We start from the raw sequence: 23,677 nt of genomic DNA, 5'->3' as shown, positions 1-23,677 counted from the left end.
CTGAAGCCAAAGCCTGAGGGTAAAGCCCAAGCTTCTTACCAAGCTCTTTGGGTAGTAAAAAGTGCCTGAAGAAAGGACTCTTTTCTGGATGCTGTGGCCCAAGGACAGGACATAGGCAGGCAGACACAGTGCCCTGTGTCTCAAGACACCTGTTTATTGGGGACACAACTCTGCGACAGGGATGACAGGAATCGTACCAAAAATAGCGACGTCTACAGGGCCCCTGAAGGGGCTTTAGGGTGCAGTGCCCCCCACCCCCACCCATTGTACAAAAATAAACTCTCACGCCTATGGACCAGCAAAGACTGGCAGAGCTGCCCCTCAGCAGGAACACTCCTCTCTGCCAGCCCTGGGACCCCGTTCTTTGATCCTCACCCCTGCCACTGCTAAGGCACTGTGACTCTCCCCTGGGCTGGGTGGGTGTCGCCCGCCCACCCTCCTCACGCTCTCTGCCCCTCCACCTCTGGTCCGCCCGGGGCTGGGATATGGGTCCCACGCTGCCCCCTGCTGGCTTGTCTACCCAACTACCTCTACCGCTGCCCCGCTCCGGCGGGGTAAACTAAGCTAACGCCCCCTAAGAGGGCTCCCTACCTTTCTTGGCCCCCTAGGCCAGCCTCTCCGGATCTCAACAGCCCGGGGCCCTCCTCCCGTTCCTGCGGAGGAGTGGGAGGGGTCTCTCCTGACGGTGCTCGGGCATAGGGCGGGGATGCATCGGCCTGGGGCGGCCTGCGGCCCCGAGCCCTGCGGCTGTGGTGCACTTGTAGGTGCAAGGCCATGAGCTCGGGGGCTCCAGTGGCGAAGGGACAGAAGAGGCATCGGTGGAGGGCACCCCCTGGCCCAGCCTCGCCTCCCGGCCCTGCCCGCAGGGACAGGTCCAGGGGCTCGGCCTCACCGCCTCGCCCGTTGCGCAGGGTCCTCCCGGGGCTGGCGGGCTTCCGCCGGGACCCCGGCGCGCCGCCACTCGCAGGAGGCCGGGGGCTCGCTCTGCCCTCTACCCAGGTTGCAGGCTGCGGAGCCGCCTTGGCTCCGGACGACTGGACCGAACCCCGCTGGGAAGGGGGCGGCGGCTCTGGGGGTGGCCCGGGGCCGGCTCCGCTCTTCTGCTCCCGGTGGTGGCGCTGCAGGTGATATTTGAGCGAGCCGGACTGGGTGCCCGCGTAGTCGCAGTGCGGACACTTGTAGGGGCGCTCGCCTGGAGAGGAGGGGTGCGATAATGCCAGAGTCACGATCACCGCCCGCCCCGACCCGCATTTCACTCCACGTGCAGGCTTTGGGCAAGGGAAAAAAACACTTGCCTCATCCACCCTTCTGATTTTCATTAAGAGGCGTCTCTCGTAGCTCTCACCCGCGCCCCTCACCCTGCTTCCTGGGCTCAGCCCCCTCCCCACCCCGGAGGTTGCCCCTCACCTGTGTGAACTCGCAGATGCACTTTGAGGTGATGCGCTGAGCGGAAGGATTTTCCACAAAAGGGGCAGTCCTTGCCGGTGGCCCCCCGGCCCCCTTCAGGCCGGGCCCCTCCAGCTAACAGCCCGTTCTCCTCTGCAATACACGCATTGAATGAAGTCAGAGGGACCCGTTGCCCTAACTCCAGTAGGTCCATGTGCCCCCATACCCACCCACAGGCCTGCTTCCCCTCCCAACCCGGGAGGGAACAAAATGTTTGCGGGAACCTGAGACGTTCGACTGCTCTGAGTTGGGCTGTGCCCTCAAAGGGTAGTAAAGCCTCCACGAGAGGAAAACCGAGAAATAAGAGGCAGGTCCTTTTTAAAAGGAGCGGGCAGGAGGGCAGTGGTGGCGTCAGCGTGGGCCACACGTGGAACACCGTGGAGGAGATCCTCACGTACCCTGCGTGGCGGTGGGCCTCGCCTGGGCCCCCGCGGCGGGCGCAGAGTGCCCTGGGGCCTCGCCGGGGCGCGGGGGCAGTGAAGCCAGAGGGCCCACCGCCCGGTTCCGGGCCCAGGTCTCTTCCTCCGCCTCCACCACCTCCTCTTCCTCGTCTGGCTCCTCGGCGCGGTGCCGGCGAGCCCGGGCTGGGAGAGCAGAGGGCAGTGGGCGGAAGCTTCCAAAGCTGCGGCCAGCCCCAGGCTCGGCGCCCTCACCATTGGGCCGCGCCTCGCCGGCTCGCAGGCTCAGGTAGCCCAGAAGGCTCGGAGGCTCACGACGCTCAGCCGGGGTGGGCGCCGGGGCCAAGAGGAGCGCAGGGCCCAGAGGCTCATAGGCAAGCAGGCCCAGGTCAGGAGGCTGGGGGGCCCGGGCAGGCCCGGAACCAGGCCCCGGAGCACGCAGCGGGCCCAGCTTGCTGGCGTGCACTTTCATGTGGTTCTTTAGGAACCAGGGCTCCTTGAAGCAGCGGCCACAAACAGGACATGCATGATCGAAGGAGGCCTTGTGCTTGCGCATGTGACCCTTGAGAAACCAGGACTGCGTAAAGCTCTGGCCACACACTTGACAGCGGAACTCCGGAGGCGCTGGGGGCTCCTCGGGAGCAGCAGGAGCGGGGGCGGGGGTTGCCTCACTTTCAGGCTCCGGCTCTGGCTCGGGGACCGATCTAGGTTCAGGCTGGGGTGGAGGTTGAGGCTGGGGCGCAGCCGAGGTGGCCGCCAGGGGGCGCTCGGGAGCTCCATGGGCCGTCAGGCTGTGGTGCAGCAGCTCCTCCTCCTGGCTGGAGCCGAAACTGCACAGGCCGCACTTCCAGGGCCTGTGCAGAATGTGCAGGTGGCGTTCTCGTTCCGCCGCGGTGCGAAATTTGCCTTTGCAGAATGGGCAACGGAAGGCGGACGACGAAGGAGCCTGGGGCCGCGCCAGGCCCTCGGTGGCAGGGGTGGCCTGCAGGCCCCCGGAGCTTCGAGGTCTCCCCAGCCGGGCCTCCCGCAGTAGAGCGCGCTCCTCCAACTCCAGCAACAGGCGCGCTGCGGGGCTTCGCGGGCGCTCGGGCTGGTGCGTGCGCAGGTGTGAGCGCAGCAGCGCGCGCTGCGCAGCACGGTGGCCGCAGTGCGGGCACTGGAAGGCCTGGGCGCCTGGGTGCGCCCGCAGGTGCAAAGCCAGGATAGAGTTGAAGCGGAAGCGCTTCCCGCATACAGGGCAAGGGAAGCGCCGTTCGCCTGCGCGACTCTCAGACCAGCCCACTGCTCCCATTCCTGGAGACCCGGCGCTCACGCCTGGCCCGTTGGAGTAGCGCTGCAGATCCAGTTCGCCGTCGAAAGCCGGGGGCGACGGCGCTAGGTGGCCGACCGGGACGCGGGGACGTGAGCCCTGTGGAGAAAGATGTGAACAGAGCGAAGGGTGGAGAAGGGAGAGCTATGGGGGAGACATGGACAGGGAGAGCCAGAGGAACCCAAGAGAGGGTGGGTCGGGGCCTGAACCAAGACCACCGGGGGCCCCCCACTCACCTCGAGGAAGCTGGGGGATGAATGGGAACTGAGCTCTGGGGACCACGGAAATAATAATGTGAGGCCAGAGAGACAGAAAGAGAGGTGGGGAGGGGAGGAAGTATAGTTGCAGGTACTTGTGGGTTCAGGCCAGAGCCTCACTCACCTCCATGGACCCCCTTCACATTCTTTGGTTCTGAGGAGTGTACGGAAGCGGAGAGGGGAAAGCGGCTAGTGAAGGCAACAGGTGCTGAAGAGCTAAGGCAAGACAGATAGATTTGGAGCCAAGGATGAGCCCTGATTTTCAGCAGTGAAAAAAGTCACCCCTAACCCCAGCCTCTTCCGGAAAGCCCCAAGCTCTTAGCACCCTGGAATCTATCCCTTTTCCTCCCTTACATCCTGAGACAGGAAGAGGCTGCTGTCTTCAAAACTTGTACTACTTTATTTGTCCACAAACCTCCCAGATAACCCAGATTTCTTCCCCCCAAAGTATTCATTTTAAATGCCTTATCCAGAACAACCATCACCACCAACACCACCACGCCCCCCACCCATGTCTCCGCCAGGCTGGTGGTGGAAGAGACCATCACAGTATACTCTTCTCTCATTTAGACTGGGCTGTGCAGTGGGAAAAGCAAATGGGGTCGGCTTGCTATGCTCCTCAGCTATCCAAGTGGGACCAGTTGCTCTCAGACCCCTAACTGACCAGCCAGCCAAACATTCTTCCAGGCTCCATAGTTCTTCCTTCTGCCTTTACCCTGTCTTTCTGTCTTTCCCCCTCATTCTTCCTCCCTCCGCCTGGATTCCTGATCCATTCATTTCCATTCATTACAGAGACTCATTCATGCATGGGAGAGAAACACCTCCCAGCAGCAGAGTCTGGAGACAGACAGAGGGGGAGGGGCATGAAGGGGGAGAGAGCCAGAGGGAAAGGGAATGAAGAGAGAGTTGGGGGAGGAGTGGAAGTTAAGGGGCGCTGCTGGCCTTGGGAAGGGGTTAAAAACTGCAAATACCAGATAGAATTCATCCCCTCATTTCAAACCTTGGAGCCTGCAGTTTGATGGGGCATCTCAGCCCCTTTGTCCAGGGCTGTTCCGAGGCAGGCTTTCCTCCTCTCTGCAGGGGAGAGGCTCCCTCACACAAGAGGAGGATTACACTGGCTCTGAGCTCAAGAGGCTGGAGTGAGGGACGGGGGGCGGGGCTGGGCCATCTGCACAGATAGGGGCTCAGCACATGCTCTGAGCTGAAAAGGGTTAAAATTCTCCAGGCTAAAATTCCCTGGGCCTGGGATGTGCAGAGCTCCAGTTCTGAGGAAGGAGAAGAGAACACTGAGAGGAAGAGGACTTGGGGGTGGGGGTGGGGGGCGAGCATGTCCTGATTCTAAGCTGCAGAGGAGGTTAGCATTAGGACTGAGAAGCAACCCCAGAATCAAGATTCATCGAAATAGGCCTAGGAGAATGACCAGAAGTCATCTAGTCTATCTTTCTTGCTTACACATAGAACTGTATGTGGTCAAAGCTAGACAAATGTGGACCTTACCTGATTTTTCTTTTTTTGGCCTGAGACAGAAAGAATGTTTTGAGGTATAAAGAACCTCCTTACAATAGGCATTGTGAAACTGAAATAGGTTACTGAGAAAAGGATTCAGCATTATTTTGCTTAAGGAATTTTAATAGAAGAGAACTGAACTAGGGTCAGCCCTGCAAAGAAAAAAGGTTCTGGAGACCCAAGGATGCTTTAATTTTTGATGTTTAGTAGATGGGACAAGACTCTATGAAGGGTCAGGTACCTGTTACATGTGGAATCTGGGTGATGGGAATTTTATTAACAGGAAATTAATTAACAAAATGTCTTTGTCCAAGGTCACTAAACAACCTCCACCACAACTTTTAATATCTTTATTTCTGCAGCTCCAAATTAAGGCATCCACTCTCATCTTCTGGATCCTCCAAATAAGCCCCTTTCCTGAGACTAAGAGCCTTGCTGAGTTCACTAAGTAATATAATGAAAGATGAATTAGTATAGCACTGAGGGGTATAAGACTACTGTGGGCCCAGTCAGATCATTAATAGCCCTGCAATCTTCAGTAAATCACTTAACTTCCCAGTTTATTCATCTGTAAAATAAGGGGGTTAAACCAATTTATACTGATGGTCCCCTCCAGTTCAAAAGTTTTATGGTTCTGAGTCATAGGACTCTTCTGGACCCCAGAGAGATGCTGAAACAAATGGTCATTCCTTCAGTACCATGGAGAGTGCAGTGGGCTACCAGAGGAGCCTCTTTGGCCACCTCCATACCATAGAGCAATGAAGTGCTAGAGGGGTGACATTTGCCATTTTAGCACCTCGAATAAGGCAATGAGAAAAGTCAGAGGATTTTTAAAAATTCTTATCTGGAAACCATAGAGGGGGAAAAAAACCAGTGGTACCAGAGGGATTATTTTGGCCTTTTGGATGTCACTGAAAATAGACAGATGTAACAGAAAATAGATGTAACTAGAAGAATTTTAATTAGCTATAAGGAGTGTTCTGACAGTTACAGTTTGTACATCCTGGAATGAGTTACTGAGGCATCATATTTGGGCCCATCACATTCTGTTGCTCTCCTGGGGATTCCCGGAACATCCTGGTGTACAGCCAATCTGGTATATTCAGAGGAAGCAGATGGTGGGGGAGGAGGGGGAGGAGGCTGGGAATACTGCATGGTCATAGCTGACTAACCTACGGGCACATACTCTGATTCTGAGAAGATTCTAGGGCCCTTAAAACTGCCTATAGGATAGTAAACAAAATACCTCATGGGAGGCTGATCTCATACCAACGCAAGTAGAGTAGGAATTGGGCAAAGCTTCCTCCCCAAAACAAAACAAAAACACTGCTTTGCACACAGCAGTTTTCCAGGACAGAAATGCAGTGATATACAAGAAGGCTCAAAGTGAAGCTGAATTCCCAAGCAGGGAAAGTTTCCCCAGAGGGTAGCCTCAAATCAGCAAAACCCACTGAGAGGCCCTCCTAGGCTCAGTCAAGATCTCCAGAATCATCTCCTCACCAAAGAGGTCCCAAGAACCTGATCCTACAAGTTTTTCTCAGTAGAAGAAAGCACTGACAGAGCCACAGATTTTATGAACTGACCTGGAACCCAGATCATGCATGCATTGCCCGTGGGCAATAATCAGAGTTTTCTATAGTCAGGCCCTAAACACCAACCACAAGACTTAGCCAAGCAATCGCACTGACCTACTTCCCACCCTCAGTGGGAATCAAGGGTTATTTTGCCCTTATTTGGGTTCTACAGGGATGTAGGGCCAGGGATAGGGATCCAAAATCTTTCCAAAGCAATAGGCCAATTCCTTTTATGTGCTAGGAGACCTGGTGGGAAAGAGGGTGTGGACCATCAAACCTTACTGAGTAGAGAAGCACAGAAGGGTTGGTGAGAAGACTGTTAGAAACAACAGGGACAAGTACATAGATGCATCTGCTGTCTGGAGGACCATGAAGATTCTCTCTCAAACTTTGTGTTTCAAAAGCTTTTAGGGTCAAAGTGTAAGGGGCAACAGTTCAGGACTTGAAGTATAGGGCCTGAAGAACAGTGACGAGGTCTCTGTCTCTGGTCATCTCTAATACTTGATGTTTTTCCCTCTGAGAATTTTTACGCCTTCCAAGTCCTCTAACAATTATGATTAATGCTGTACTAGATGGAGTTGAAAGGGAACTCCTTAGGTGGTCTAGAGTCAAGACCATCTTTATCACATGGACACGCCACTAGTTCACTTTTATGGCCTCCTTTCCATGGTCCTCTGAACTGCACTGCTCAAGCGGCTCCCCCAAAACTGACCTCCATAGCACAGCCTGCCCACCTTTTAGATTGAGTTCTTGGTAAAGCCTCCTTCCTTCCATCCTCACTACCCTGAGTGGGGGTTATAGACCTCAACTGTGGGTTTCAAATGGACAGCAAGAGGTGAGAGGGAAGTACACCTGCTCACCTACAGCCACCCCACCATAGTGAATCTTATCCCAGAAGCATGTCCCAAGTTGACTCCTCTTCTGAAAGTTCCAAAGGACCTGGATCTGGGGGAAGGTCATGCAGCCAGCCCTAAACCCCCTTAGCTGGAGCTGACCCTAGAAAGGTCAGAGTCTCAGCACCCATATGAACCTCAGTTCTCAGATTAGGGGGTGGGGAGTGGGTAGGAAAGCCTCTGGGAAAATCTCTCTCCCAGAAGCAGACTGGCAAGTAGGGCAAGACCTTTGATCTTGCACAAGAGGTTCTTCTAGCAGCACCCCGGGCCCCTCCCGGGGAAGATAAACCAGAAGGATGATGGGGGGACAGGGTTGGGAGACTGGGAGGCCAAGGCTCAGCTACCCAGGCCCGGAGAACAAAAGCTGAGTTGCAGCCGCCTCCGCCGCTGCCGCCGGCCGAGCTCTTTGTGACACTTTGTTTGGGACGCAGAGAGGGAAGCACCCCCCCCATCCTCTCCCCTCCCCCATCCCCCGCTCCCGGAGAGTTTGGGTCCCTTCCCCCTCCTCCTCCATCAGCCCTACCTGGGCCGGGGGGCACTCATCCACTCTGGTTCCCAGTTCGGCCGCCCGGCACCCCCAGGCCCCTCGCGCCCTGCCTTCGGGCCCCTACAAAGACGACCGGCCCCCCCCACCCGCGGTGGCCTTTCCCCTTTGGTGTCCGCTTTCCCGACTCCCCCACCCGCCCCCCCTCCTTCGAGGCCCCCCGAGCTCTCCGGGCTTCCGCGGCCGCCGCCCCCACCCCGCCCCCCCAGGAGCTCCGGGCGAAGTTTGCTCGGGGCCGAGCCGGCGCCCCTCCCCCGCCCCCGCCCCCTGCACCTGCTCCGAGCCGGGCGCGCGGAGCGGGGCCCCCCCTCCGGGAGGGGGGGCGGGGGCCGGGGGCGGGGGCCGGGCGGCGGCGGGGGGGCCGGGAGCGGGGGGAGCGGCTACTCACGAGCCCCGGGCGGGCGGCGGCGGCGCGGGCGGCGGCGGCGGCGGCGGCGGCGGGCGGCGGGCCGGCGGCGCGGGCGTCAGCGTTACGTGGGGCCGGGGGAGATGCGCCGGGCCCCGGCCCCCCCGCCCCCGGCCCGGCCCCCGCCCCCTCCCCGGTCCCCCGCCCCCGGCCCCGGCCCGCATTGTGTGCGGCGGGAGGCGGCCCGGCCATTAGCATGCGGGGGGCGGCGCGGCGGGGCTGGGAGCCGCGCGGGAGCGGGAGCGGGAGCGGGGCTCCGGCTCCGGGGACAGGGAGCAGGGGACCCCGGGAGCCGCAAGCGGCGGCCGCCAGGGGCGGGGTGCGGGCCGTTTGGAGACTGGGGGCGCTGTCGGAGGACGCGGGGGGGGGGAACGGGGGTGGGGCGCACGGATGATTCCAACAGGAGACTGGAAGAGATTTTGAAAGGTCATCTCGTCCTTCCCCCAGCCTCCAAGCAGGACTGCCCCTCCCACCCTAAACCCGGACATACCAGGGAAGGAGCTGGCTCTGCCGCTCTTTCTGCCCCAACATGCACAGACTCGGGAAGTTCTTCCTGGGGTTTTATCTCAAAGCCTCTCCCTTACAATTTCTGTCTCTCTTTTGGGGGAGGAGGAGGGGCGATTATAGAGATAGTTAATGTCGGCCGTGTAAGAAACATTAAAGTTATTCTTCGGTCCTTTCTGTTCTTGATAAACAATTCCTGCTCCTTCCTCTCGAATTCTATTTCTCCATTCCTTAAGTCACTTTAATGGCTCTTCAATATAATAAATATTTACTGAGTGCTTACTAAGTACCAAGCACCATGCTCAGTGCCGTGGGGGGATGAACACAGCAGGGGAATGTGGTACTCTCCCTCGAGGAGATTGTAATCTAGAGGGAATACAAATTTGTAAATTGGACACTTAGATTTGATCAATATTTCACTGAATGCCTGATCACATATATAATAGTATACAATCCTTCCAATAACACTTCTATAATTAGTCTGCATTTACAGGTAAGGAAAATGAGGCTAGTCTCTTTCTGCTGGCCTACCAGTTAAGGGATACTCAGTGCAAGCCCAACATCTCACATTCTGTCAGGCCATCGCCACAAAATAAAATCAATATACATAAGGATAGAGGAGAGAGTAGACACAACAGTTCTCAGGATCCCTTTAAATGTGATTCTCACTGCCCAGGAAAGAAGCGGGGGCACAGTGTTCCAGTGAGTTGGCGCAGCACTGAGCAGGGCAGAAGTGGCTCACGTAGAAGGCCACTTGCCTCTGAGGACCCTGCCTCCTAGTTCTAATTCCTGGGGTCTTCTGGCTCAGTCTTCTGTCATCAATTTAATAATAGCGACTCACATTTATTGAGTGTGTATGTGCCAGGTGCTAAACTGAATTGGTTCATATGCTTTTTCTCTTGTAATACTTAAGGCAACCCCTTGAGACTGGTATTAATTTGCCTTTAATGATAAGAAAACAGAGATTAACTTGCCCAAGGTCACCCGGTTTGCTCTGGGATTTGAACATAGATCTGGTTGCCTCCAGAAGTCAGGCTTGCACCAAGGTAGGCTTTTCCTACTTCTGATCTACAGAATATATATTTGGGACCAGGTGATTCTGCTTCTTTATTGCTGTTCGGTAGCTAAGTCGTGTCCGACTCTTTGTGACCCCAGGAACTGCAGCACACCAGGCCTCCCTGGTGTGTAGAAATAAATGACCCCAGCTTAGCTTCTGAATAAGTGCTGTAATATATGGGCATCAGGTATATCAGTATAAACTAATCAGCATCATTAATGGTTATTATGTACCCACCCTGAGTCAACAACCCTTCCCAGTCATATTACTGTCCCCCTTTTAATCACTCAGTTTCAACAAACTGAGGTTCAAATTGGTAGAACAATGTATCCAAGGCCACAAAGCTGGGAAAGTGTCAGAGCTTGCCTGGCTGCAAGACAACTTCTGTCCCTCAAATATATTAACTGTTGCAATAGTGTCCTTTCCAAGACTGACCATTTAAGGCCCATCTTCTGTCTAACTACAGGTTATCACTGAGTCAAAAACAATCGCTACTATAAATAGAGCTCTCCATCCACTTAGCCAGTGCCCAATCCAGAGTAAATCCTTCAAGAACGGAATGAGAGAGGAGAAACTGTCCAGAAAGTGAGAGATAAGAAGCCAGGTCTTGGCTGGTCTTGGGACAAACCTTCAAGTGGTAATGATGGGACTAATCCAGAGAGTGAGGTGGGATTTCCCTACGGAATGGCAAGTAATTTAAGGAGGAAGCCCCCTAAAAAAAAGAAAAAGATTAGGTGGAAGTGGGACATTGGAGCCCAGGGTGATAGTATCCATGTGGATAAGGTGAGTGATCAGAAGAGGCACCAAGGATGGGCAGAGACGGGGTCAATAGAAAATGGGAACAGAATGAGATAGGGCGCGGTGTATGGCAGAGTGAACTGAGTGAGGCTGGTGTCTACCAACCGCCACTCCCTGAATCCACAGGCCCTCATTGGGACCTTTGCCCCACCACACCTCAGCCCTGATAGCCTGTCTTTGCCAGGACAAGTTTGTCATCTGCTCTGAGCTACCAGGGGCCCGGCCAGGAGCTCCAGGCCCGATTGGGACCCATCCCTTTGGAGCAGCTGCTTCAGACTAGGTAGGTGTAAGGACCCTAAGCCTCAACTTCCTGGATATTGAAAGCGGGCAGAGGGGCAGCTGAAAGAGATGTTGCTGTATGTCCTGTCTTCTGATGGGTGTCATAATGCATTTTTCCCAGGCTAGAAATCACAGAGCTTTAGTGGTCAAGGGAGCCATGGAGGACAGAGATGGTCAGCAAGAGAGACCTAGCGTTCGACTGGAAAAGCTACAGCACTGGGCCAGGCACAGGCAGAGTGGGCGCCTCCTGGTGCTGGCGGTGAGACCAGGCTGCCCCACCCCTACCTTCAGCATGTTCACTTGTACCCCCAATTCAGTTCTACACATGTTTTGTAAGCACCTATCACGTGCCTGAAACTGTGCTAGGCTCTGAGTGGGAGGAGGGTGGAGGAAATATAGAATAAACAAGTCCAGACCCTTAATCTCCAAGGAGATTCTCCATATGGGGAAAACACATAGGTAAGTAACTGAACTACAACATGAGGCAGAAAAAAAATTAAGTGATATCTTCTTCTCCTTATGGCCCTTGGTTGACTACTCTCTGGCACTATGCATTCCTCCCAATAGCTGATCTCTGGAAGAGGCAAGGATTGGGAGGAAGGGAGTTCCTGACAGTTTCCCTTCAACTACACTGCATCTGGCCTCCAGGTGAGCCAGCTATGGCTGGCAGTGGCTGTGGTGCCCTTTGCCGTCTCAGTAGCCTGCCTGAACTCTGCTTGTCACATGACCACAGCACTGCCACTTGGGCCTGGCATACTGGTAAGAACTACCACGTGGGAGGGTAGAAGGAAGGCCCTTCCCTAACAAGCCAGACCTCACCACTTGCCTTTCTCATCATTTAGGGTCTCCTCACTGGGATTGTTACTCTTGAGCTGCGCAGAGCACCCCGTCTCTGGAAGGTGAGAGGGGAAAAGAATGCAGCTATTCTCCCACTCCCTGAAACACATACACATATGCACATCTCAGTCTAGGAAGTGAATTTCTAACTGTTGACTAATTGTGTCAGCTCTCTGCCCATGACTGGCCTAAAACCCTGAGGGGGGAAATAAGAAAGTTAAAGGGCTGATGGTCTTGTTTGGAGATGGAGGAATAGGAGCTGAGTTTTGTTTTCAGCTAGGCTACAGGTGGGGCTTGAGGTTCCAATGAGTCCCCTAGGCTGGCAGGACTCAGCTGGCTCACTGGCAGGTGCGCGCCATGATGATATTCAACACCTTTAATGTGATCTCGGGCTTCATCGCATTGGTGGTCGAGGTGACGAAGACAGCCTTGATGTCTGCCCCAACTGTCCCCTCCCAGGTACAAGTGAATAAAGGAGAATGTGGGAGGATTTGGAGGCAAGAGGTGGGGAAAGGACAAGGGCAGATAGGAGCAGGGTCCCCTGTAGCACACCCTCAGCCCCATCTACCTACAGCTAGCCGGCTTGCTGGTGCTGGAGCTCAGTGCTGAGGCCTTCACCCTAGGGGGAGTGCTGGTCTCAGCATACTCCCTGTTCCTGCTGAGCCAGAGGAAGCCAAGATGCTGCAGAAGCCAGAGTCTCCGCTACCAGGAGCTACAGGAGGTATTGAGGGCAGGGAGGAAGCAGAGAGCTAAAAGCTCATTTTTTTTTCTGGCTATTCTGGTCAATGGTACTTAAGAGAAAACAATGGGGCGGGGCAGGAGAGGTTGCTAAACTGAAACTTATTAGTTTTCTGGCTTTGGACATATCTCTCCTAGTGATGGCTAGGAGACTCAGACAGTAAAGCGTCTGCCTGCAGTGCGGGAGACCCGGGTTGGATCCCTGGGTTGGGAAGATCCCATGGAGAAGAAAATGGCAACCCATTCCAGTACTCTTGCCTGTAAAATTCCATGGACTAAGGAGCCTGGTAGGCTACAGTCCATGCGGTCGCAAAGAGTTGGACACGACTTCACTTTCTCCTAGTGATGGGTAACAGGAAACTGAGTATCTAAATGGTTGGGGCTAGAAATGTGGGAGATCATTAGGAATGTGACTAAATATCGGAAGAACTATGGGAACATGAGGGGAAAAACGGGAGAGGAGGAAGCTGCATCTCTCTAGGATTCCTGCTTTCTCACCCTTGATGTTTGCTCACCTCACAACTGTCTTGGTTTTCAGGGCCTCTCAGAGTTGGAGGAAGTTCCTGAGTTGGAGACTGGTCCCACAGTGGCTAGCACAGCAAAGAGAACAAATGAGTGAGCTGGCAAGTGGAAGCAGACATGTGCTGCTCTCCTACCCGACGGGAACATTCTCCAGACGCTCCTGCACCGCATCCCCCCGAACTCAAACTAGATGGAGTCCCCTGAGACATACATGAAGTCTGGTGGAGTGCCTTCAATTTTCACTCTTTCTAGGCCCCTTGCTTTACCCTTCCCTGCTGGGGAAAGCAATACCTAGACTGAGTCTTAAATCATCTCACAGCCCTGAGAATCTGACTGCCTGCAAGATAAGATATCCTTAAACTAACTTTCAGCTAGATCCATTTTCTCCCTTCCATTCTTACCCACTGCCTCCCCAGCTTCACACCTGCCTCATCTCACTGTTTCCAAGATTTCCACCTTTCACAATCCCATTCACTCCAAACCCGGGTTCCCGTACACGCCCACTCTCTGAAATCAATTCACTACTGGTGCTTTCGTTCTTTCGTTTCGATCTGGTGCCTTTGTACGCTAGCGGAAACCACAAATCCCAGGATGCCTCGCCGCCCCGTGGCCTGCTGGGAAATAAAGAGCCTTCCCTTCTGTGGTGGGGGCGCTGTGCATCTGCTGAGTGACGCGAGGCGCTGGAAATCTGGGCCTAGATAAGCGTTTCCTCGGACGCGACCACTGGCCCCGCGTGCAGGGAGGAGCTGGGCGGGCAGTTCTACGCGGGGGCGCCACCACCCCAACCTCGGTAACTGAGAACTGACTGGGGTCCTACATTCCTCCATGTGGTAGCTTCGGAGACCGGCCGGGATTGAGGGCGGCCCCTCGGCAGAGCTGGGGTTTCCCAGACGCTGTCGCCGTGCCCCCTCCCACAGTGCCCGGGTCCAAAGTCCTGAGACTTGGAGCGCGCGCGAGAAAGGGGTTGGAGATGATGAGTCAGAAGCCCAGGGCCGTTCTCTCCCCCTCCCCCGGGGCCTAGGCGCCTGAGGAGGACAGACTGGCTGGGCAGACGGGGACGTCAGGGCAGGAAGAGGGAGGGACACGGTGACCCAGCCTAAGGTTTTCCCGCCTCTTGTGAGCTAGCCGGTGTAACGATCCCGCGTTGCAGCCACCTTTTCTCTCCAAGGCGGGAGCGGGACTGCGCAGGCTCAGCCTCTTGGCAGCCCTGCCGACCTTTGATCCCAGCTGCGGCGCGCATGCTGAAGCTCTGGTTGTGCTCAACCCCCACCGTTTATGACCTGTGCAAAAATGGCAAGTTCAGGTGGGCTTGAGAAAAGCTCAGGAAAACGAGGGCACCTAGTAGCACCAACCCGACAGCTTGCTAGCCTCTAGAGAAACTAGAAATTGACCAGAGCTGCAGTACTAAGAAAACTTCACCCCAAATTCACATAGTGCCAGGATGGGTGTGTGCCTCACACTCATTTTTGTTCCCAATTGAGAAGGCTGCTTCTCCAGGCTTAACCAAGCCCAGGCACCAGTGAGGAAAGAGCGCAGCCTGGCTTCATTGCCCTGACATTGCAGTGGCGCCAGCTGTTTGTGACACCTTGGGAGTGGTAATAGTTGCCCTATGACAAGATTGTGTGAGTATTAGTGAGTGGGGACAGTTCTGGGATTAGGCTCTGGAATGAGAAAACAAAATCCCCCCTACACGCCCAGTCTAAATGCCAGAGTAATGGAGAGCCCATCTGTGAAGCACATAATAATTTTCCTCAAAATCAGAAGATGGTGGTAGCTGAAGAAGCTAGGAATAAAAGTCAACAATTCATTCTTAACTGTCTTCCACATTGGAGCAACAAGTTTTAGTGTTATGATCAGATATCTAGGAATTGCATTTTAGTTCTTGGAAAAGTTCGGTTACCATGCAGATGAACCTTAGGCTAGGTTATGCTGTGTAACCATGCCAAAGTCTCAATGGCCTAAAACCACAAAGGTTTACTCTTTGCCAGGGTGCTCTGCTCCTTGTAAATTATTTAGGTACCCAAGTCCATGGAGCACCACCATTTTGAGATCCTACCATGTCACCATGAGACTAATCCCCCCTCCCCCCATCTCCAGCCCCTTCCCAAGCTGTGAAGTAAACATGAAGAATTGTTCAGGTTCTTAAATGCTTCTGCCTCAAAGGGATACAGACTTTCACACACACTTCATTGACCAAAGCAAGTCATTTAGCCACACCCAACTTCAGGATGGCTAGAAGGGCAATTCTTCATATGCCTGAAAGGGGAGTAGACAGTTCACTGAAAGAAGAGGAGGTAATCATTTGCAAGGATTCTTGAACAACCAAACAGTGGAATTCATCCATTCCAACAGTTATACCTGTATCTACTTCTCTGGTTTTGATCCATGAACCACTAAAATGAAGTTCTTTTCTTTTTTTGGCCATGTCACATGCCTCGCAGGATCTTAGTTCCCTGACCAGGGATGGAACCCATGCCCCCTACAGTTGGAGACATGAAGTCCCAACCACTAGACTGCCAGAGAAATCCATATAATGAAGTTCTTAATAGAAACTTAATAGTTTCCCCTGCCACGAATAATAAGATTGAGAGTCAGAAAATCTAGACTGGTTTTGATGTGGAAGTTTGGGCAAATCAGACCTCTCTGAAATGCATTTTGCTTAAATGAAGATTATGTTATTTACTCTCTCTACCTTACTGGAGTACTAAGGCGCAAATAAATCACACGTTAGAAAAAAAAAAACTTTATAAACCACTTCAGAGGTTGAAAATACATTGCCTAAAGAGATGAGAAATAGTGTAAATGAGTGAAGCAGATTAGGCATGAGTTAATAGGGAGTGAGAGTCCCTTGGATTGCAGGGAGGTCCAACCAGTCCATTCTGAAGGAGCTCAGTCCTGGGTGTTCACTGGAAGCACTGATGCTAAAGCTGAAGCTCCAATACTGTGGCCACCTCATGCGACGAGTTGACTCACTGGAAAGGACTCTGATGCTGGGAGGGATTGGGGCAGGAGGAGACGGGGACGACGGAGAATGAAATGGCTGGATGACATCACCGACTCTGTGGACATGAGTTTGAGTGAACTCCGGGAGTTGGTGATGGACAGGGAGGCCTGGCGTGCCATGGGGTCACAAAGAGTCAGACACGACTAAGAGACTGAACTGAACTGAACTGAACTGAATAGGGAGTGATGGGAACTATGGCAAACTAGAGAGCCCACATTCTGTTTAAAGACTAACCCTACTCAACTCTACCCAATTATTGCCATGTGAGACTGTGGGCTTAGTATTGCCGTTGTTCCAATTTTTCTATAATAGTAAGAAATTCTGACTTTTTAAATGTAAAATCTTCTGACTTTGAAAAGTTAACAACTGATTTTCTTAAAACTGAGTACCAGATTTGCCCCATAGTCCTTCAATTATTATCTTTCCTTTATATACACATATGGTAGAAATTTAGAGTTTAGATGTGCAGTATGGTTCTTATAGGCCATCAAAGCCTTTTATAAAATGCAAGTGTCCTGTAGAGATTTACCATTAGGTTCTCAAAACCATTTTTTAAGAATCATATCCCTCTCATATTGGTTTTCAGGGAGGGGTATTTTGCCCCCCAGGGATTATTTGGCAATTTTTGGTAGTGACAGCTTCGGGGGTGGGGGGGAGGGGAAGAGTATGTAACCAAAAGAGTATTAAAAGGATAAATTGGAAGATCAGAGATTTAGTCCCAGTGCCATTGTTGCCCCTTTCCTGTGCATTGCCCTCTGCCAGCTGCAAGTGAAGACTGTGAGACTGGTCCTGTGGTCCTCATTATCCCCCCACCCTTCTCGGACTACCCACTGCCAGAGTTCCTAGCTGCTCCATGAAAGCATTCTGCTTTGCTGCAATGCTTCCCAGCAACCATTTATCTGTCCCCTTCATCAGTTTGGCAGCCGCTGTAGAAGTCACTCATGTTTTACTTGAATTGCTGCCCATTGGAACTTCACAGAAAGAAGTGACTGTGACAAAGTTCCTGCTGACGTCAGTTTTAAAGGCCTTGACCCCATCCCCTGCTTGAAGCATTTAAGAAATATGTGGCTTCATATGCGGCTGAATTCTGAGGTGGTTGGGAAATTCTCCACGTTGACGAATTTTACCCTGATTTTTTTTTGAAGTTCAGTCATTTATTCTGACTTCAAATACATGATTGTAGACAACAGACATTTCCCAAATGAAGTATCAGCTTTTGCAGATGGTTCAGGTTTTGTGTCCTGGGCTTTGTCCTCTGCTGCCATCTTGTGGCCTCTTTGCTGCCAGGGTCGAGGTCTCACAAAGGGCCTTCCCTCCAGGTAATGCCTTATGGCTTAGTTGGAGAAGTCTCTGCTCACTGTGGGGTATGCACCAAATCCCTCCCCTGCTATGAGTCCACCTGGGCCATGACGCATGCCAAGCGCATAGCAAGTAGGCTGCAGGCACAGGGCCCTTCTGGGTCATTCCCAGCCCTTGGGCCTCCATGTGTTATGCAATCCTGGACTCAAGCCAGAAAATCAGTAAACTCAACTACCCAGGAGTAATCAGAGCTGACCTCGCTTGCTTGGCCCAGTGAATGCCCTGCAGCCTCTCTCTACTCACTGTTAGGGCAGAGATATTCTTTATCTTAGTGAGAAGAGATGATTACTCCATCAGGATTTTGTTTTACTGTCTAGGCCCATTTTGGTTTGCTCTGTGTTCACATCATTTCTTCTTGGCTTGTCCAGCCAGTGCTGCTTCAAGTTCGATGTTATTGCTGGATTGAGCAGGACAGTGGCAGTGTGTGTCACTGTTCAGCAGCGTTTCCTATAAGGATGACAGGATCTGAGCACTGTAGTGATCAGAGGTCCATGTCCAGGGCACAGGGAATCTAGGAGATAGCTGGGCTATTGGTGACTGAGCAGCAAGTGACTCGTTCTGGAGGAAAGGCAGGAAAACTTCTAGCTGGTGCTGTTTTCTTTCATTATAATAATGTGTTTAAAACCTTCCAAGAGTTGAAGTATTAATAAATGTATAGAACTCCCCTAGCTGTTTGCCCTTCCTGTATGTTTTACACATGTTTGGCTTTTTATGGAGAGCCCAGACTCTAACAGGCCCTCCTTATCCCTAACAGCAGAATTGGAGGAGGAGACAGAGGAGGAGGGTGGGGGGGAACAGTTGCCTGTAATTCGTTTTAATATGCTTTCCCATGTATAAAAATTTAGGGGAGTCTGGTGATCTGTGATGACCTGGAGGAATAGGATGGGGGAAGGGGAGGAAGACTGCGGAGGGAAGGGCTGTATCTCTAATTGCAGCTGATTCGCATTGCTGTATGGCAGAAACTAACACAACACTGTAAAAAACTTCTTTAAATTAAATTTAAAAATAGAAAAAAAAAAGACCAAAATTCAGGGGAAGGGCCTCCTTGTATAATTTCCTAGGCTATTAAACTGGTATGTCTTGCTTTATGCTGTTTACTTAATGGGAATTGTCTTCTGTTTCTTTTGTTTTTCCTTCTTTGCCTATATTTTTTCAGCTTTATTTTAATTATTATTTTTGGTTCATGTTATTCCTTTTTATTTTTATAAAATTTTTAAAAAGCTTATTTATTTTTGGCTGCTCTGGGTCTTCTTTGGTGCACAAGGGCTTTCTCTAGTGTGGCTAACGGAGGCTATTCTTTAGTTATGTTGTGCAGGCTTCTCATTGCCATGGCTTCTCTTGTCAGAGCATGGGCTCTAGGGTACACAGGCTTCAGTAGTTGTGGTGCATGGACTTAGTTGCCCCATGGCATGTAGGATCTTCTCGGACCAGAGATTGAACAGTGTTCCCAGGATTGGCAGGCAGATTCTTAAGCACTGGATCATCTGGTAAGTCCTATATGTTATTCTTGATTCTACTTATGGCCTGAATCTTTGGTTTATTTTTCTTATAAGAAACTTTTCTTGTGTTCAATCCAGAGTGAATGAGTTGTTTTTGTTGACTCTTGTCTATTTTTCCTTGCCTTTTAAAGTTTTCTTGTTTATATTTTTCTACAAGTCCAAGCTCCTCAGATAGAGGAACTTTGCTTCTTTATAATTCTATGCTCACTTTATGTATAAAGAAACTGCTCTGTATCCATTCTTGTGCTTTAGATAAAATGAGAGGACTCAACGTCATGGCATAAGAGAAACAGGACTGATGTCTTTGTAAATCTCACAGATAATTATGAGGAAGAGAAACTATTGTTGGTGAGCCCAAGATGTGAAGCTGGGTCCAATGGGGTCATTATAGAGAGACAGAGAGGCTGGTTTTCAACCAAAAAAGAGAAATGGAACACCTTTCTAAAGATGAGCTGCTTTGAAGTTAGTCTCTCAACCTCTGGGTAATGTGTGAGGTGTTTTGTGCAACGCACTTCTGTACAGTTAAGTTGTTGAAGTGAGTTTTCAAGTATCAACCAAATGGTTGGAATGTTGTTGTTCAGTTTCTGAATCATGTCCAACTCTTTGCGACCCCATGGACTGTAGCACACAAGGCTTCTCTGTCCTTCACCATCTCTGGTAGCTTGCTCAAACTAATGTCTGTTGAGTCAGTGATGCCATCCAGCCTTCTCATCCTCTGTCATCCCCTTCTCCTCCTGCCTTCAGTCTTTCCCAGCATCAGGGTCTTTTCTAATGAGTCAGCTCTTTGTATCAGATAGCCAAAGTATTGTAGCGTTAGCTTCAGCATGAATCCTTCCAATGAATATTCAGGACTGATTTCCTTTAGGATTGACTGGTTGGATTTCCTTGCTGTCCAAGGGACCCTCAACAGGTTTCTCCAACACCACAACATCGGACTTTATTTTCACCACATCCACAACTGGGCATTGTTTCCGCTTTGGCTCAACCTCTTCATTCCTTCTGGAGCTATTTCTCTGCTTTTCTCCAGTAGCATATTGGGCACCTACTGACCTGGGGAGTTCATCTTTCAGTGTCATATCTTTTTGCATCTTTATACCGTTTATAGGGTTCTCAAGGCAAGAATGCTGAAGTGGTTTGCCATTCTCTTCTCCAGTAATGGTTGGAATAGATGACCTTTAATTTATTCTCCAACATTAAGATTTGGTTTCTCAGCAGTGATGGTTTTGTTTTTTGACTGCTCTGGGTCTTCATTCCTGCACATGGGCTTTCTCTGCTTGCGGAGAGTGGGGGCCACTCTGTAGTTACGGTGAGTGGGCTTCTCATTGAGATAGCTTCTCTTGCTGTGAAACACAGGCTCTAGGGTGCTCAGGCTTCAGTAGTTGCAGCTTGCAAGCTCCAGAGCACAGTCTCAATAGTTGTGGCACACAGGCTTAGTTACCCCATGGCATGTGGGATCTTCCTGGACCAAATAATGTTCCCTACATTGCAAGACTGATTCTTAACCACTGGACTAACAGGGAAACCCCAGTGATGGTTTTTTAAATGGACCCACCCATAATCTGGTGGCTCAGGCAGTAAAAAATCTGCCTGCAATGCAGGAGACGCAGGTTCAGTCCCTGGGTTGGGAAGATCCCCTGGAAAAGGGAAAGGCTACCCCCTCGAGTATTCTGGCCTGGAGAATTCCATGGACTATATAGACCATGGTGGGGTCTCAAAGAGTCGGACACGACTGAGTGACTTTCACTTTGAAGGATGATGATGATGACAGCAGTGGCTCAGTGATGGGCAAGGTGGGAGTCAGGACTGTTTTTTGCACACATTAGTGAAAAGTCAGAACAATCAAAACCCCAGTGATAAGTTAAAGCCATGTCATGTCAAAATAGCTAAGTCAAAACATCTCATTTTGGCACATATGTTTCTTACTTTTATGCCTTAGTCAAGCAGTGGTAAGTAGTCGTAGCCCCAAATTGCTAACTGGTACTGATTCTTCAAGACTCAGTTTAGTCTTCACCTACTTTGGGAAGCTTTCCTGACTTCTCTCCTCACTGTCAGGTACTTTTACAGTGCTCTACACATAATTCTATACATACTATGAAGGAGATCAGAAGACATCACCCCAAAATGTGTCACGTTGGCATGGAGATTGTTTTGATTAGAAGGCAAATAAGCAGCACACTCAGAAAGAGCTCTTCGCCCTCCCTCTAAAAAAAGTGGAATATAAATTTCCCTTTGTAAAGGTCATCCCCCTCCTGTCTCTCATAGTGGGAGGAAGAAAAGCAACCATTACACAGCAGACAGAGTCAGCACCATCATGAATGTACGCAAACAACCTTATTAAAATCACCATTATCTTTTATCAGTTTTCCCCGTATATGTAGTTTCCTGAAATCTACCATTCCTAGAGGCCTAAAATGCTTTTCCTTTGTCTTGTTACTTCTCCACAGTTTATCACCCTTTGTTAAAATAGTATATAATCCCCTGTGTCTAAGCACCTCTTTGAGCTATCATTTCTTTTCTATGAAGAACCTCTGTATATATAAAAATTGAAATATTAGCAAGTGAAATGTATATGCCTTTTTTCCTGTTAATTTGACTTTTATCAATTTAATTTGCAAGCTCCAGCTACTAAACCAAGAAGGTAGAGAAGTTTTTTCTTCCCCCACAAATGAAATTATCATTTTATGTGCCCACCTTTGAAGCAAGAACTATGTTTTATTCATCTTTATAAGCCCAGAATAGCTAAGGGAATGGCATATAGGATACATTCAATACACGTTGACTGACTGAATGAATAAATACACTAAGTCTGAAGGAACTTCAACATAGAAACCCCTATAAACATTCTGACAGTCATTCAGTCTCTGCTAAAACATTAACAGTAATGGTCACTGGAGAAAATCACCCCGTCATGGCAGCTGGTTCCACAACAAATTCATGATCTCAAGCTGCAGCTAGATCCTAAACGCAACCCCGTAATATTAATACTACTATTGGCAGTTCTCAGTTTCCACAGCTGCTACTTCAAGTTTTTTGTCTTGTTTTGTTTTCAACAGTTATTCTAAAGTGCACCTGGAAGAATAAACAAATGATAATGAAAGAAAGAGAAGGCAGGAAAGAAAAAAAAGAAAGAAGAGAGAAAGGGTTTCTAACAAGAGTAATAAGGTGAGACTTGGTCTATCAGCTATTAATGCATAAGATGAAAAATTAAAACACTATGGTATTGATATCAGAATAGATAGATGAATGGAATAGAATAGAGTCAAAAGAAGAACTCAAGTATATATAAGATTTAATAAATTTTAGTAGTACTATTTCTTATCAGCTAGTTAATCATGAACTAAAATCAGTTTATGATATTGGAATAACTGCATAACTGTACTAAGTTATACTTCTATCATATACCATACACTAAAATAAATTCTAGACATAAATGGAAAAAATCAAAATCATAAAAATATGAGAAGAAATATAGGTAATTATTTATATAACCCAGGTCAAATTAGAGCTTTTAGATATAACATTAATAACAGAAACTGCAAACAAAGCTAGTGGAGGTGATAAACAAAGCTAGTGGAAGTGATGGCGTTCCAGCAGAGCTATTTCAAATCCTAAAAGATGATGCTGTTATAGTGCTGCATTCAATATGTCAGCAAATTTGGAAAATTCAGCAGTGGCCACAGGATTAGAAAAGGTCAATTTTCATTCCAATCCTAAAGAAGGGCAATGCCAAAGAATATTCAAACTACCACACAACTGCATTCATTTCACGTGCTAACAAAGTAATGCTCAAAATCCTCCAAACTAGGCTTCAACGGTTACCGAAGAATTCCAGATGTACAACCTGCATACAGAAAAGACAGAGGAACCTGAGATCAAATTGCCAACATCCTTTGGATCATAGAAAATACTAGAGAATTCCAGAAGAACATCTACTTCCACTTCATTGACTACGCGCTAAAGCCTTTGACTGTGGATCACAACAAACCGTGGAAAATTCTTAAAGAGATGGGACTACCAGACCACCTTACCTGCCTTCTGAAAAACCTGTTTGCAGGTCAAGAAGCAACAGTTAGAACCAGACATGGAACAATGGACTGGTTCAAAATTGGAAAATGAGTATGGCAAGGCTGTATATTGTCACCCTGCTTATTTAATTTATATGCAGAGTACATCATGCAAAATGCCAGGCTGGATGAAGCACAGCTGGAATCAAGATTGTGGGGAGAAATATCCATAGCCTCAGATATGCAGATGATACCACCCTTATGGCAGAAGAGGAACTAAAGAGCTTCTTGATGAAGGTGAAATAGGAGAGTGAAAAAGCTGGCTTAAAACTCAACATTTAAAAAATTAAGATCATGGCACCTGGTCCCATCACTTCATGGCAAATAGATGGGGAAACAATGGCAACAGTGAGAGATGTTATTTTTTGGGGCTCCAAAATTATTGCAGATGGTGACTGCAGCCATGAAATCATAAGACGCTTGCTCCTTGGAAGAAAAGCAATGACAAACCTGGACAGTTTAAAAAGCAGGGATATTACTTTGTCTACAAAGGTCTGTATAATCAAAGCTGTTTTTCCAGTAGTCATGTACGGATATGAGAGCTGGACAATAAAACAGGTTGAGTGCTGAAGAATTGATGCCTTCAATTTGTGGTGTTAGAGAAGACTCTTGAGAGTCTCTTGAACAGCAAGGAAATCAAACCAGTCAATCCTAAAGGAAATCAACCCTGAATATTCACTGGA

At 50.0% G+C, this 23,677-nt stretch overlaps 2 protein-coding genes across 5 annotated transcripts; one reads left to right on the top strand and one right to left on the bottom strand.

Annotated features, from left to right (window-relative positions):
- Positions 1-126: 126 nt before the first annotated feature.
- Positions 127-8,690, bottom strand: ZNF219 (zinc finger protein 219). Of its 4 annotated transcripts, none has more exons than XM_088840022.1 (6): positions 8,316-8,690; positions 7,351-7,435; positions 3,535-3,626; positions 1,845-3,252; positions 1,408-1,539; positions 127-1,192 (listed from the first exon to the last, which is right to left on the bottom strand). In XM_088840022.1, exons 3-6 carry the CDS (start codon positions 3,538-3,540, stop codon positions 588-590), a joined length of 2,151 nt encoding a protein of 716 aa, XP_088696148.1. In that variant the 5' UTR covers positions 3,541-3,626; positions 7,351-7,435; positions 8,316-8,690; the 3' UTR covers positions 127-587. The 4 variants fall into 4 exon arrangements, with proteins under 4 accessions (XP_088696148.1, XP_088696149.1, XP_055292781.1 ...); XM_088840023.1 differs by lacking the exon at positions 8,316-8,690 and adding an exon at positions 7,907-7,923; XM_055436806.2 differs by lacking the exon at positions 7,351-7,435.
- A 2,934-nt stretch (positions 8,691-11,624) lies between these two features.
- On the top strand, positions 11,625-13,349 carry TMEM253 (transmembrane protein 253). The gene is made up of 5 exons (XM_055436821.2): positions 11,625-11,730; positions 11,814-11,870; positions 12,157-12,267; positions 12,383-12,529; positions 13,085-13,349. Exons 1-5 carry the CDS (start codon positions 11,695-11,697, stop codon positions 13,163-13,165), a joined length of 432 nt encoding a protein of 143 aa, XP_055292796.2. The 5' UTR covers positions 11,625-11,694; the 3' UTR covers positions 13,166-13,349.
- Positions 13,350-23,677: the final 10,328 nt, after the last annotated feature.

This window comes from Moschus berezovskii, chromosome 9 (genome assembly GCF_049115385.1).
Source record: "Moschus berezovskii isolate FMDL1 chromosome 9, NW_MosBer_1.0, whole genome shotgun sequence".
Taxonomy (NCBI): domain Eukaryota; kingdom Metazoa; phylum Chordata; class Mammalia; order Artiodactyla; family Moschidae; genus Moschus; species Moschus berezovskii.
This window is presented reverse-complemented; position numbering and strand designations above follow the sequence as displayed.